We start from the raw sequence: 13,329 nt of genomic DNA on the forward strand, positions 1-13,329 counted from the left end.
GTATTTTTTTTAATCCACGTCAAATGTGACAGTTTTATTGTCAAATTTGAAATTTCAAAGAAGAAGAAGTAACCTGAGCAAAGAAAACAAAACCATGTGAAAAACGCGAAATGATTTGGTTTTATTTCGAATTAATGCTTTAACAATGCCCAAAAAAAATAAATTGTTTGATGACGACTCCGAAGAGGAAGTCTCAATCAAAACAGAGAACGAGTACGCTAAGAAATATGATAATTGGCGCGAGAAAGAAGAACTGCATAAATGTGAGTTTCATAAATTATCTTGAAATATTGTACTTTCCCACTATTTAGACATCTACAAGACGTAGGTTTATAATATACTTGCTTTGTATATTTATTGGGTATTATTATTTATAGAGTGCAGAAATCCACTAATGAACACCCAACTTTGTGTGTTCCAGATTTTGAATATAACCAAAATATATTATTGTATGATATTTATTTTATAGCCAACTTGTAGCCAATCCTTACTACTGTCATTTTAATTCGTCCCAAATATGTTTTCAGTGGAGCAAAAATACGGGTCTGCGCTTGAATCAGGGGAGATTGGCAGCTCCGATAGTGAGGATGAGAGTGATGAGCCTCTGGAGGTGTCAGAGGAAGTCGAGACTCAGTTCCTCAAGACATTGTCTCTGCTGAAGACCAAGGATCCCAGGATCTACGACCCAAACTTTAAATTCTTTGATGAAAAAGTTGAGAAGGATAAAGGTAGGCTTTAAATTTTTTGATTAACTTAAGAAATAAAGATAATTAGGATAAATACCTATTGTAAAACAATATTTTTAGAAAAGAAATCAGAACCTAAGAAGTTGACATTTGCTGATAGTGACGATGATAGTGATGATGATCCCAACATCTTCAGCATTGAGAAAAAAGCCGAGATTTCTGATGATGATGAAAAACAGGGCAAAAAGGAGGATAAGGTATAATTAGTGTTTTTTTTTTTAATTGTTTCAAGTATGCATTTTGCACTTAATTATCAGTACAAAGTATTTCATAATGGAGCTTAGACCATTAATATCTCACTGAAAACATAATTTGAACATCATAAGTATAGCTGTGTTTTCCTTACTAAACATAATATTTTGGTCTTTACTTTCAGACCTTTGTGGAGGAATTGCATTTTGCAATTGCATTGCTTTGTTTAAAATCAGTTGCTTCTATTTAAAAATAACATTGTAGTGCTAAGTGCAGTCTAAATTGATTCCTTTATAGCCTAAAGAGGTTGTACGATAAGCAAATCTAAAGCCCAAAATATATATTTTAATAATTTCTTGTATAAAGTAAATAATAATAATATTTTTTTTATTTTTCCTCACAAACAATCTTAAGGGCTAGATAACATTTTTAATCCGCAAATCAGTAAATGGTTTCAAAATAAAGGCTTATTAGTTACTAGCTGTTGCCCGCGACTTCGTCCGCGTCAACAAAATATTGTGATAACAAAGATAATGAGTAAAATATATCCTCCTCCTTTTCGGAAGTCGGTTAAAATGTAGCCTACATTATTCCTTACTACATCAGTTATGTGCCTATAAAAGTCCCGTCAAAATCGCTCCAGCCATTTCAGAGATTAGCCGGAACAAACAGACAGACAGACATACAGACAAAAATTGTAAAAAATGATGTTTTGGTGTATATAACGTATATACATTCGTATGCATGTAGTAAAAAAGGTTCTTTCAATATTACAAACAGACACTCCAATTTTATTTATATGTATTGATGTATTGATTACATTCATACTCCTTGTAGGATGGCAAGCTGAAAGACTACTTGATAGGTAAAGCAGAGCATGTGGATGAGGAGGTGGAGAAGGACCTCGCGCCGCTCCGTCAGCTCTGGTCCGACCCCAAGCTGAATGATGGTGAAGCATTCCTGAGAGATTATATTTTGAACAAAAGGTAACTTCTTTGTGAAAATGCAGAGTAGTTATAATATGTATAAAACCCACTAGTTATAATATGATATAATACCACAATATTTTCTTACAATAGAATTAAAAAATGTTGCAGTTTGTACAGTCAATATAATATGGCTTTGGTTTTCCTCTCCAGATACTTAGAGGATGGTGAGGCTGGTGCCGAGGACAAGCTGCGAGACGACGAGGCGCTGGAGGAGGACGAGCGGCGCGTGGAGGAGCAGGGGCAGTTCGAGCGGGCGTACAACTTCCGCTTCGAGGAACCTGACGAGGAATATGTGAGTAGCCTGTACACGATACCGCGTTGTTAGACGGCCGCACCGTCTCAGTTTCAATGGACCAAATGCAAGCCCCAAGCTAAATTTCCCCCGCCGCGCCCTCTGGCGACGCCCGCGCCGGCGCCACTTCTCATCTATAAACGTAATTTAACTTATTTTCTTATTGCTATTTACATCAAATATAATAGTCAAATCAAATGTAATAATCAGTCTACTATGCAAGTTATTTGTGATTACCACCACCAGTTTTCCTTAGTCTATGTTACCACAAACAAGCCAGATGATTTTATCATGCTAAGTGTAAAAGGAAGCATTTTCCCATTGCTGTATCCAGTCACGTTAATGAAACCTTTATATATGTACAAGATGACGCCCGCAACTCCGTTGCGCCAAAATTAGTTTATCGCGTGGGAACCGTACATTTTTCCGGGATAAAAAGTATCCTATGTCCTTTCCCGGGACTCAAAGTATCTCTGTACCAAATTTCAGCCCAATCGGTTCAGCTGTTTAGGCGTGAAGAGTTAACAGACAGACAGACACACTTTCGCATTTATAATATTAGTATGGAAGTATGGATATGGATGTCAGTACACCAAAATACAACCCAATATAATAGTATACAACTGTGGTACAGGATAGTATAGATTTTTCCGATTGTAGCAAAGATGGAAGGGTAATTAACGATTTTAACAGTCTATGTAGGTAAATATTTTCTTTGGACGTATCACGTAGCGCCAACGACTGATCCAGCTATTACGACAGGCAAAAAATTCTTAACAATGGACAAAGTATTAGAGGCTATACATACATTACGAATAAAGGTTAAATTTTTAATAATTTTTTCCTTCGTTTCCAGTTGAAACGTTTCCCCCGCACCATGAACTACATCCGGCCTAAGGACGACAAGCGGTCCCGGAAACGAGCCGAGCTGCGCGCGCGCAAGGAGGAGGAAAAGCGGCGCAAGATGGAGGAGATCGCCAGACTGAAGGCGCTCAAACTGAAGGAGATCAGAGAGAAGATTGAGAAGATCAAGGAGGTCACTGGCAACCAGGACTTGGCGTTTAAGGTGCTGCATTCTTAAGATGATATTAGAATAATAATAAGAACGCGTATTTGCAAAAATATGGTAGTCCGACCGGCGTAGCGATGCGGCAACACTGAGTGCCGGTAGGAGTGGGGAGTATTAGGTTTATTTTCGTTACGGAATTTTTTGATTCGGTCGCCGCGCTCAAAGCCCGCGATAAAGCAAGGCAATAGCTTAAGAAGTCGACTAAATCAAATTTGTCGATTTTATAAGTCTTTTTTATACTTGAAAATGTACCCCAAATTGTTTCATTTTTTAAATTCTCTCGGAAATACAGTGTGTCAGTGTAAACACCGCTATCCTTGAAACCATCAAATGAGTCCGTCAAAATAAACAAATTTTTCTATGAGAACAATGCTGGGAACTCAAAAAAATGCCATCCGGGCATTCATATGGCTATGAAGACGGATTTTTTTGAATTCCCAGCATTGCTCTAATAGGAAAAGTTGTTCATTTTGACGGGCTTATTTGATGTATCCAAGGATAACGGTGTTTACACTAACATCTTGTATAATGTAGTATCTACATTATTTTCCGAGAGAAGAAAAACTAACTTGGCGATGATTCCGCGTTGCCCTTTTTCACCTGTCACATGGAAGACGGGCGTGAATGTGAAGAGAGAAGGACGATGTTTAATTTGTTGCCTTATCCGCCCTCTTAATAACGAATAATGTGATGTGTTAGGAGGAGGACATAGAGAGCGACTTCGACCCGGCGGAGCACGACCGGCGCATGCGCGAGATGTTCGACGACACCTACTACGGCGAGCAGGAGGACCACAAACCACAGTTCCCCGAGTTAGATGACGAGCTCGAGATCGGTGGGTTACTCACTGTAAATAACAGCTGTAATCCTGCATCGCGCTTTTCATTCCATGTGCGCATACAGTGTGTAACAAAACCATAGTAAAAGGAGGGGAAGTAATATATCTTCATACAAAGGCACCGCGCGCGGCTTGTATGTGTGCGCCATAGTATCAATGCGTCGCCACGTACGGCACACAACAAAATCTTGGCGGTACCAGCCTCTAAAACTGGCCGAGATTTTGTTGTGTGCCGTACGTGGCGACGCATTGATACTATGGCGCACACATACAAGCCGCGCGCGGTGCCTTTGTATGAACATAACTTACTTCCCCTCCTTTTACTATGACAAAACTAGGTGATAATAAAGAAAGCAGCAGCGCTGAAGAGTTTTTTTTTTTTAACTTTTGCATGGGCAAACTTGTGACGCTTTTCGGCGCTGCTACTTTTACAATCAACTCTATATGAGAGACACATACACACCCAAAAGTATCACTTTGTTTTGTTACAACCAGTATAGAGTATAGACAGCTTGTAATCAAGATTTCCTTTTAAATGGCCACCTCACATATTCTTACAGTACAAACGCAGCCGGTTCTTCTCGCGAGGTTAGTTTGATGCATGGAGCTAATATAGAGCTTCATGGTTTGATGACTAGGGGACAGTTTTCTGTAAGAATGTTATTTAGGTTTGCTCTAGCGTACACATAATTACACACATATTGACAAAGCTATATTAATTAATTAATACGTCATAGGCATTTGTTTATGTTACACGACGTAAGTATTTGCGTTTGTAACGATGATGAAATAAATGTTTTTTCAGAAAACTGGGAGAAATACAATGAAGAGAACTTCACCGAGTCAGCGGACGCTGGAGGCGAACTGCACTGTGAAGATGAAGATTTTAATGTGAGGGCTGAATGTTATATCTCTTATGGCCTGTATTCACTTTCATTAGTACAAGTGCAAGTGACTAGTAATTGAGGCAGTGGAGTGTAGGTATGTAGTGCAAGTAGTGTCCAATTCTTATTTAGTGATAATTTAGTGGCTCTATTTAGTAAATTCAGTAGTAGCTGTCAACCAGCGATAGATTTTTTGTCAACCATGCGAGTACGGCCGAACATCGAGAAGCGAGCTTGCAATGTCAAGAAGTACTCAAAGAAGTATTAAATGCGGTGCTGTCTGAAACGGGAACTCTTTTGGAAGCTGAATTTGCAAGACCAAGAAAATATGGGATCAATAGAAGACTTTGCTATTTTTTGCAAAACAAGACGAGCGTCCGAGTTTCAAAAATACAACTGCCATTTTGACATGTCCTTCATTTTTATTAATATTCGTTTTATTTAGAACTAGTTTAAAACTATTTAACCATAAAGTATTTATATAAAAGTAGATATCGCCCGCAACGGAGTTGCGGCAAAAAATAGTTTATCACGCGGAAACCGTGCGATTTTTCGGGATATAAAAATATCCTATTTCCTTTCTTGGGACTCAAAGTATCTCCATACCAAATTTCAGCAAAATCGGTTCTGAGGTTTGAGCGTGAAGAGGTATTAACATACAAACAGAGAGACACACATTCGCATTTATAATATTAGTAAGTATAGATTAGTATGGAAGTAATTGAAAAGGTGTCCTTTTGTACTTTTAATAAAATATAGTAATAATATCATATCTATGGACGCTTCACACCGGAAATATAATATTTAATACTTTTATACTAGACTAGATGACGTCCGCAATAATCGTTTATCGCGCGTGTACTGTACATTTTCCCGGGATAAAAAGTATCCAATGTCCTTTCCCGGGGCTCAAAGTATATCCATACTAAATTTGAGCAAAATTGGTTTAGCGGTTTGGGCGTGAAGTTGTTACAGACAGACATACAGATAGACAGAATATAGACAGACACACTTTCGCATTTATAATATTAGTATGGGTAGGTATACAATATACATATTATATTGTTTAAGATTTTTATTATACTATATTATACACTTAATATATTTTCATACACATCCAGTCTCCAGACCCGGGAACATTGAAAACTTTTTGTTCCGTCGGCGGGATTCGAACCCGCGACCCCCGGCTTGAGCTGCCACACCTTTGTATTAGCTTCATGCACTCAACCAATTGAGCCACAGAGGTCGTCTCTTTATTTTGATAAATTAAAAACTTTCTTTAAATTGAAAGAAAAAATAAATTAGGTATAGTGATAATTATAATTAATTAGCCCCCACTATTTCCATTGTCCCCAGAATGAATTCAAAATTGATTATGATCCATCGTATTTACTGGACCAAGCCTGGCCTGTGACGGCCAGGCCTTCCTCAGTTTCGGAAAGCTGTATTTCAACATTCTGAAAACATTTGCTTCAAAATTCAGAAATAAAACAATGTTTATAATTATTAATTTGTTTTGTTTATCTGAAGGTCTACCTGATCTTTGAGAAAAAATAAAGCTCAATTTCATAGCTGGCAGGCACGCTGCGAGTGAAGGGAGGAAGGGCGAGCGGGACGTGGGTACTCGCACTTGCACTTGCAAAAAATAGAACACGCTTTTAATCACGTTACTACGCAGCCGACTAATCACTTGCACTGATCAGTTGCTGTCCACACTTACTTTCTCGTAATCACTAATGACCCGCACTAGTTACCTGCACTTAATCACTAATCAAAGTGAATACAGTTCTAATTACGTTACTACGCAGCCGGCTAATTACTTGCACTAGTCAGTCGCTGTCCACACTTACTTTCTCCTAATAACTAATTACCTGCCCTAATAACTTGCACTTACTACTAATGAAAGTGAATACGGGCCTTTACTCCTAACTATGGTCTTATTATTTCGTTGATAGATTTTCAAGTCAAATCATGGTTACAACCACACAACATAGTAGCTCAATAGTTAATATTTTATAATCTCAACTAACAAACGATTAGAAGCCAAGTAGAATACTTGACCTACTTTTTTTATGATAAGCTTTTATTTTTTGATAAGAAATTTTTTATTTATTTTATTTAAGAAGCCTAATATTAAAAGTACTTTCACAAAAGCTGCCTCCAGAGGAGCTAAACCTTTTTATTGAATGATGCCTCTGTACCTATATTCTATTCAGGATAGCATTTTATTCACAGATGGACGCCGACTACGATCCGAAGCGAGCGAAACAGAATCTTCTAGAAGAACTGAAATCTATGGGCAAGAAGCGTAGAAACCGGAAAAAGAAGTCCAAGCTCGCGGAACTTTTAAGTACGGAGAAGCCTAAGTTCGTGCCAGACGCGGACAAGACTTACGACGAGTTCATGGAGGAGTACTATAAGATGGACTGTGAGGATGTGATCGGGGGAGACCTGCCTACGCGGTTCAAGTATAGACAAGTCGTGCCCAATGACTATGGACTTACTATTGAAGAGGTATGATGTTTTTTAATAGAATACTTATGTGCTTAGTTTAAAAGATGTCGACATAATGAGGTTTTCTGATAATTCTATTTACCAGCAGCTGGTGCCGCTATGAAGCCTTAGGGTCCATCTTGTCAAACTGCTGTCATATGTCACTGCTGTCATTTAGCTATCATGTGTCTATTTGATACGATAGACCCTGAGGCTACATAGTGAAATCTGGTGGCAGATAGAATATCAAACACCCTCATTCAGTACTACAAGGATGTTTTATAAATCATTCTTGTAGGTATGCAAAATGCGATACGTATTAATCTATTGGTGAATACTAGTTCTTACCACACTTCTTACCTTACTATATTCGATTTCAGAACATAAAAATTAATTCCTATGTTGTACTCACACTTTTTTTCCAGATCCTTCTAGCGGATGACAAGGAGTTGACCCAGTGGGTACCTCTCAAGAAGATAGTCAAGTACCGGCCGGACAACGTGGAGAAGGGGGAAGTGAAGACGTACGCGCAGAAGGCGGCAGACAAGAAACTCAAGAAGAAGATACTGCCCAGCCTGTTCAAGCATGTGCCCGAGTAAGTTGCGTTATCAATTATTATTTATTGTATACCATATAGCAGAATAGACAGAACTAACTAGTAGGCCGAGTGCCGACTCACAAGAGATCTCGTACGTTTGACGTAGTATGTCATATCGGCCGCTGCGCGCCGTAGTCCGTACTAATGCGTTACTCAGCATTGTGAAACATGTTGAAAGTGACACTCGCGCCCAACTCGCGTATATTCGCCCGTTTGTTTGATATCGAGGTACTCCTTAGTTCTGTCTACTCTGGTATAAAGCCGATTTTAATATTTATGTTGTTTTGCTATGTTCTAGGGAACCTGAAATAGTTGTTCCCGTGGAACAGACAAACAAGAAAAAGAAGAAGAAGAAAAATAAGGAACTAAACCAATCTGAAACCGCCGTTGATGACGTCACGGAGCCGACAAGTAATGGTGATATAGAAGAAAATAAAGAAGAATTGTTAATATCTGGTGACGATGAGACTGTAATAGCCGATAACGAAGTAAAAAATAGTGAAAAGGTTAAGAAGAAAAAGAAAAAGTCAAGAAAAAGTGATAATGAAGAAAAAACAGAGGAGATACCAACTACAAATGGTGACAATGAAGTAGCCAATAATCCAGTAGTAGCAAATAGCGAAATAGTCAAGAAGAGAAAGAAAAAAAAGAAGAAGAAGGGCGAATTCGTTGTAGAAAATGCTTCTGATGCCGCGCCAAGTCAATGTAATACTAAACAGAACGTAGATACAAACAGCAAAGATAATTTGAAACGAAAGTTGGACACAGAAGAAACGGTTTCTACAAAAAAGAGGAAAAAGAATAAACAAAATATGAACAATAAACAGGACAAAAACAAATTCAAACAGAAGAAACATGGTGGTAAAGGAAGTGGTGATCCAATGAGCAACTTGTCTGACGAAAGATTAAAGGCGTATGGCCTGAACCCTAAGAAATACAGAAGCTTCTTGAAATATAAGAAGTTCTAATACGGCGCAAATCGTTTGTTCTATACATGATGTAGTATGTGAAGAAGATACTGTTGTATATAACATTTGTTATTTAATAATAAACATTATATTATTTTAAAATGTCTTGTTCATATTTAAGTCTGGTAGTGGGTTACTTATAACTTATAAGCCTATAAGCACTATTCCATAAAGTTAATTCAATTCATTTAATTTATATAGTACCTGGATGACTGAGCTTTGCTCGGTATAGCAATTCAGAAGAGTCATATTTTTCAGTTTATCGATTATCGATAAAACACAAATAAAAATACATTTTCTGAAAATGATTCCTAGATAGATCGATTTATCGCCCCCGAAACCCTCTATATACTAAATTTCATGAAAATCGTTGGTGCCGATTCCGAGATTCCAATTATATATGTCGCAGGGAAAAGAAGATATCAGGGATATCCCGAAATCCCTAGGGATATCACGAAATCGCGGTAGATACCGAATATTATTGATTCTTACGTCTTCTTAAGTTCTTACTAAACAAATCTAGTGATATGTCATTTCACTAAACTAAATCTAGTGAAATGTCAGAAAAGCGGATACCGCCGAATAAAAATCGAGCTACGCATTTCTCTCGCTCGTTCTAATACCCACACGGACACTAGTGGGAGTGAAACAAATGCGTCGCTCGAGCTGGCGCGGCTCGTGTGATTTTAGTCGTTAAATTTGAATGCGATTTTCTAAATATCACCTTTTACGACTCTCGAGTTTCAACATTTTTTAATATTTTCCAGACTTACGCGCATGTTACTTGCATGGTTCGATAGCCTGTTAAATGTATTATGGGGATATTAATAACTCAATACCGATAATAAGATCCCTTCGAGCTGATAATGCCCAATTCGCGTTAAGAGGGCGATTAACTCACGCCCGTCTTTCATATGCCAGGTGAAAAAGGACGACGCGGATTCATTTAAATAAAAAGAAAATTATTTTTTTTCCTAATAACTCGATAAATATTATGTAACATTTAAAAAATCCGCTAGGTCAGTTCCTCAATGATATAATTTTATACAGTGTGTTAAAATATTAACTTAGTTTAATGCACGGTTATGGCAATATATGAAAAATTCGTGAAAATTAGATGCATCTTTGTGATCGAGAAAATTTTAAGATATCGTGTTTTTGCTAGGTCTGATTCTCGGAAATATAATGTAGTATATCTATGTCTACAAAATGAAACAATTCGGGGCTTATTTTCAAGTATAAAAATGAATTATAAAATCGTCAATTTAGGGTTAGTCGCCCCCATAAGATAGTGATAGGGTATTAGAGCGAGCGAGAGAAATGCGTAGCTCGATTTTTATGCTCGATATATATTACAATAATGAAGATAAAGTTTAAAATCATATGACACTGAAAGTGCTCGTCTCGCCGCTGCCATTTCGGTGTAGCGCAATGATGAAAAACTCAAAGGTATAGCGCAGCCCTAAGTGCAGTCTATAGATTGTTTACTTTCTGGAACAAACAGTAGGAAATAAAAACCGGTAGGAGTATTAGTGTTCTGTGATAAAAACACTACTAAACCTAACTCCCAAATAAATAGACATAATATTTACGAATAGTCTGTCAAGAAAGTGAAGAAATTAAAAAGTAGCTACATCGTAGTCATCCCTTTCAAATCAATCTAAGAAAAAAGGGATGAGACTACGATGTTGCCACTTTTTAATTTCTTAATTTTCTTGACGGACTATAGTATTCAAGGTTTAACACATTCAGTGCCTTTAACACACCATGTGTGTCCACACTAATCTTTGTCGCCATGCCGCGAGCACGCCGGGCATGCTCTCCGTTTTTCATCAATTTCTCAAATCAATCATCATCAATCAAAGACAGTAATTTTTCTCACCGAAACTCTCAGAGCATAAACTTTGTGCCGTAAGCTAATGAATTCTTAAGTGGTTCCATGATCTGATATATTTTTTTATGTTATCAAAAATAATTTATTATGTAATGCCGCGAATATGTCAGGTGTGTTCATACACGAGCTCTCAACTTTTTATATCTGGGTGTATGAATGGGCTTGAAAAGTTGAACATTTTATTGTATGACGAAAAATCTTTAATAGTTAGGGAGGTGAAGAGGGGTTTTCGCGACAAGCTCGAGCGTGTCAGATTAAGCTTGTATAGGCTTCCGACATGTGTCGGACACAAGTTCCGACAAATTATCATGGTATAGAAATTAGATATCTCACATGGTGGGACCGTAGGTTTAAAAAAAATTAACTGACTTCCAAAAAGGAGGAGTTAAACGTTCGGCTTTTGTATGTTCAACGATGACTCAACCGTTTGTGGTCCGATTTTCAAAATTCTTTTTTTGTTGTATAGGTTCTAACTCGAATTTGGTACCATGTTCACAAAAGTGATGACCTGAATAATATGAGTTATCGGCTCACCTTCTACTTGTGGACGTTTATTTGATGGGGGGCAATCTGTTTGCGTCGCATCATCATCATATTCCCCTGTTTCTAGCTCATATTTTGTACTGTCTAAAATTCATAAATAAGTAACCAAAGGTTGACAGTCACTGATCAAATTACGATAAATTACTTATCTCGGAATCTATTTACTGCCATAATTAAACCTTCAAAGCTACAAATACGTCAGAAAACAAAATATATCTTCAGGAACTCAAGAAGGATTAATGAATAAGCACGTTTGAAGTCGAAATAACGCTTTTTATGATTTTACCTCTTTACAGTGCCAGTGAACATACCTAGTGTGGCAAGCAATTTCATCCTGCAATGCCGAGAGCACACCTTGCATAGTTTGCGTTTTTAATAGGGCGACATCGCTGAGAACTTTTAGAAAATCGTGGTGGCATTGAATGTGTTAAATATGGAGATATAAAAATACATAGACATAATATATACTGTAAAAATATCTTTATAAAATGTTCTTGTGACTATGGCTTTTGCCCTCTGTAAGAACCAAATTAAAAAAAAAAATTACTTTGACATAATATGACATTGGTAGTTTGTTGACAGACGACAGTTGTTAGTTGACAGTTGACATCCGTCAGAAATATTTCTCTTTCTTGGTGAGCCGCTCGCGTAGAAGGTATGTGTTTAAAAACTTGATTATATATTTATTTAATAAGTTGAGAGTTAAATACTTGTGCATATAAATCAGGTACAGTGTACTTTTTCTATTAATGTTATGATCTTTACGGCATATTTGCACTATGCTACGATTAAATTCGATTAAAATCAGCCTTCAAGTAGATCATGGCATCTAACCTCTATTGGATGTTGTGAGTGGACAATGAGGCTATATTATTGCCAATTGCTTGATTCCCAAGTGTACGTTAACCAAACCATTTGGTGGTATGGTGGTTTGGTGTTTACAGTTGCAACGGCTAGTGGCGACAAACCCCCCAAACCGTGTAGGATAACCTCAAAATCTAGAGTTTGTTTAAACTCGTTCATCCTTCTCAGCTCGCCATCATGGTGAACAACCGTGTGCCGTCAGTCTTCTCCAAGACTTACGTGACGCCGCGACGTCCCTTCGAGAAGGCGCGTCTCGACCAGGAGTTGAAGATCATCGGAGAGTACGGTCTCCGCAACAAGCGCGAGGTGTGGAGGGTCAAGTACACCCTCGCCCGCATCCGTAAGGCGGCCCGTGAGCTCCTCACCCTCGAGGAGAAGGACCCCAAGAGGCTTTTCGAAGGTTAGCTCAGCAATCAAAATGTTTCTATCATTGTACCACCACACTCTTTGTATGTCATGTCTAGGATGATAACCACTACTGTCTGGTTGTAATCTTGCTTTTACCTAACTTCGAGGTGTTTATAGCCACATGTTTTCCGCATGGTATTTATTTGTCAATATTTTTGATGTTATCTTAAGTATTGGTAACACCGAAGTCCTGTAACGTTCCAAGCTAGAACATGACAAGCTATGTTTAGTAGAGAGTGACATAAAATGGGTCTTAATTCTGAATGTAGTTATGTACTCCTTAGTTCTGTCTACTCTGGTATAAAGCCGATTTTAATATTTATGTTGTTTTGCTATGTTCTAGGGAACCTGAAATAGTTGTTCCCGTGGAACAGACAAACAAGAAAAAGAAGAAGAAGAAAAATAAGGAACTAAACCAATCTGAAACCGCCGTTGATGACGTCACGGAGCCGACAAGTAATGGTGATATAGAAGAAAATAAAGAAGAATTGTTAATATCTGGTGACGATGAGACTGTAATAGCCGATAACGAAGTAAAAAATAGTGAAAAG

The 13,329-nt window shown here is 37.8% G+C and overlaps 2 protein-coding genes across 2 annotated transcripts; both read left to right on the forward strand.

The window, feature by feature from the left end:
* Positions 1-65: 65 nt before the first annotated feature.
* On the forward strand, positions 66-9,171 carry LOC121737078 (protein KRI1 homolog). Its single transcript, XM_042128624.1, has 11 exons — positions 66-263; positions 528-728; positions 807-943; positions 1,776-1,924; positions 2,078-2,219; positions 3,076-3,285; positions 3,988-4,123; positions 4,932-5,017; positions 7,246-7,524; positions 7,929-8,098; positions 8,400-9,171. The coding sequence occupies exons 1-11, from the start codon at positions 146-148 to the stop codon at positions 9,067-9,069; spliced, it is 2,298 nt and encodes a 765-aa protein (XP_041984558.1). The 5' UTR covers positions 66-145; the 3' UTR covers positions 9,070-9,171.
* Positions 9,172-12,066: 2,895 nt separating this feature from the next.
* LOC121737079 (40S ribosomal protein S9-like) lies at positions 12,067-13,329 on the forward strand. The gene is made up of 3 exons (XM_042128625.1): positions 12,067-12,161; positions 12,539-12,770; positions 13,122-13,329. Exons 2-3 carry the CDS (start codon positions 12,548-12,550, stop codon positions 13,133-13,135), a joined length of 237 nt encoding a protein of 78 aa, XP_041984559.1. The 5' UTR covers positions 12,067-12,161; positions 12,539-12,547; the 3' UTR covers positions 13,136-13,329.

The sequence above is a fragment of the Aricia agestis genome, chromosome 20 (assembly GCF_905147365.1).
Source record: "Aricia agestis chromosome 20, ilAriAges1.1, whole genome shotgun sequence".
Lineage (NCBI taxonomy): Eukaryota > Metazoa > Arthropoda > Insecta > Lepidoptera > Lycaenidae > Aricia > Aricia agestis.

Coding starts and splice junctions, on each gene's coding strand:
- LOC121737078 (XM_042128624.1), top strand. CDS start 146: ATGCCCAAAAAAAATAAATTGTTTGATGACGACTCCGAAGAGGAAGTC. Junction 944..1,775: donor AGGGCAAAAAGGAGGATAAG/GTATAATTAGTG, acceptor TACTCCTTGTAG/GATGGCAAGCTGAAAGACTA. Junction 2,220..3,075: donor AGGAACCTGACGAGGAATAT/GTGAGTAGCCTG, acceptor CTTCGTTTCCAG/TTGAAACGTTTCCCCCGCAC.
- LOC121737079 (XM_042128625.1), top strand. CDS start 12,548: ATGGTGAACAACCGTGTGCCGTCAGTCTTCTCCAAGACTTACGTGACG.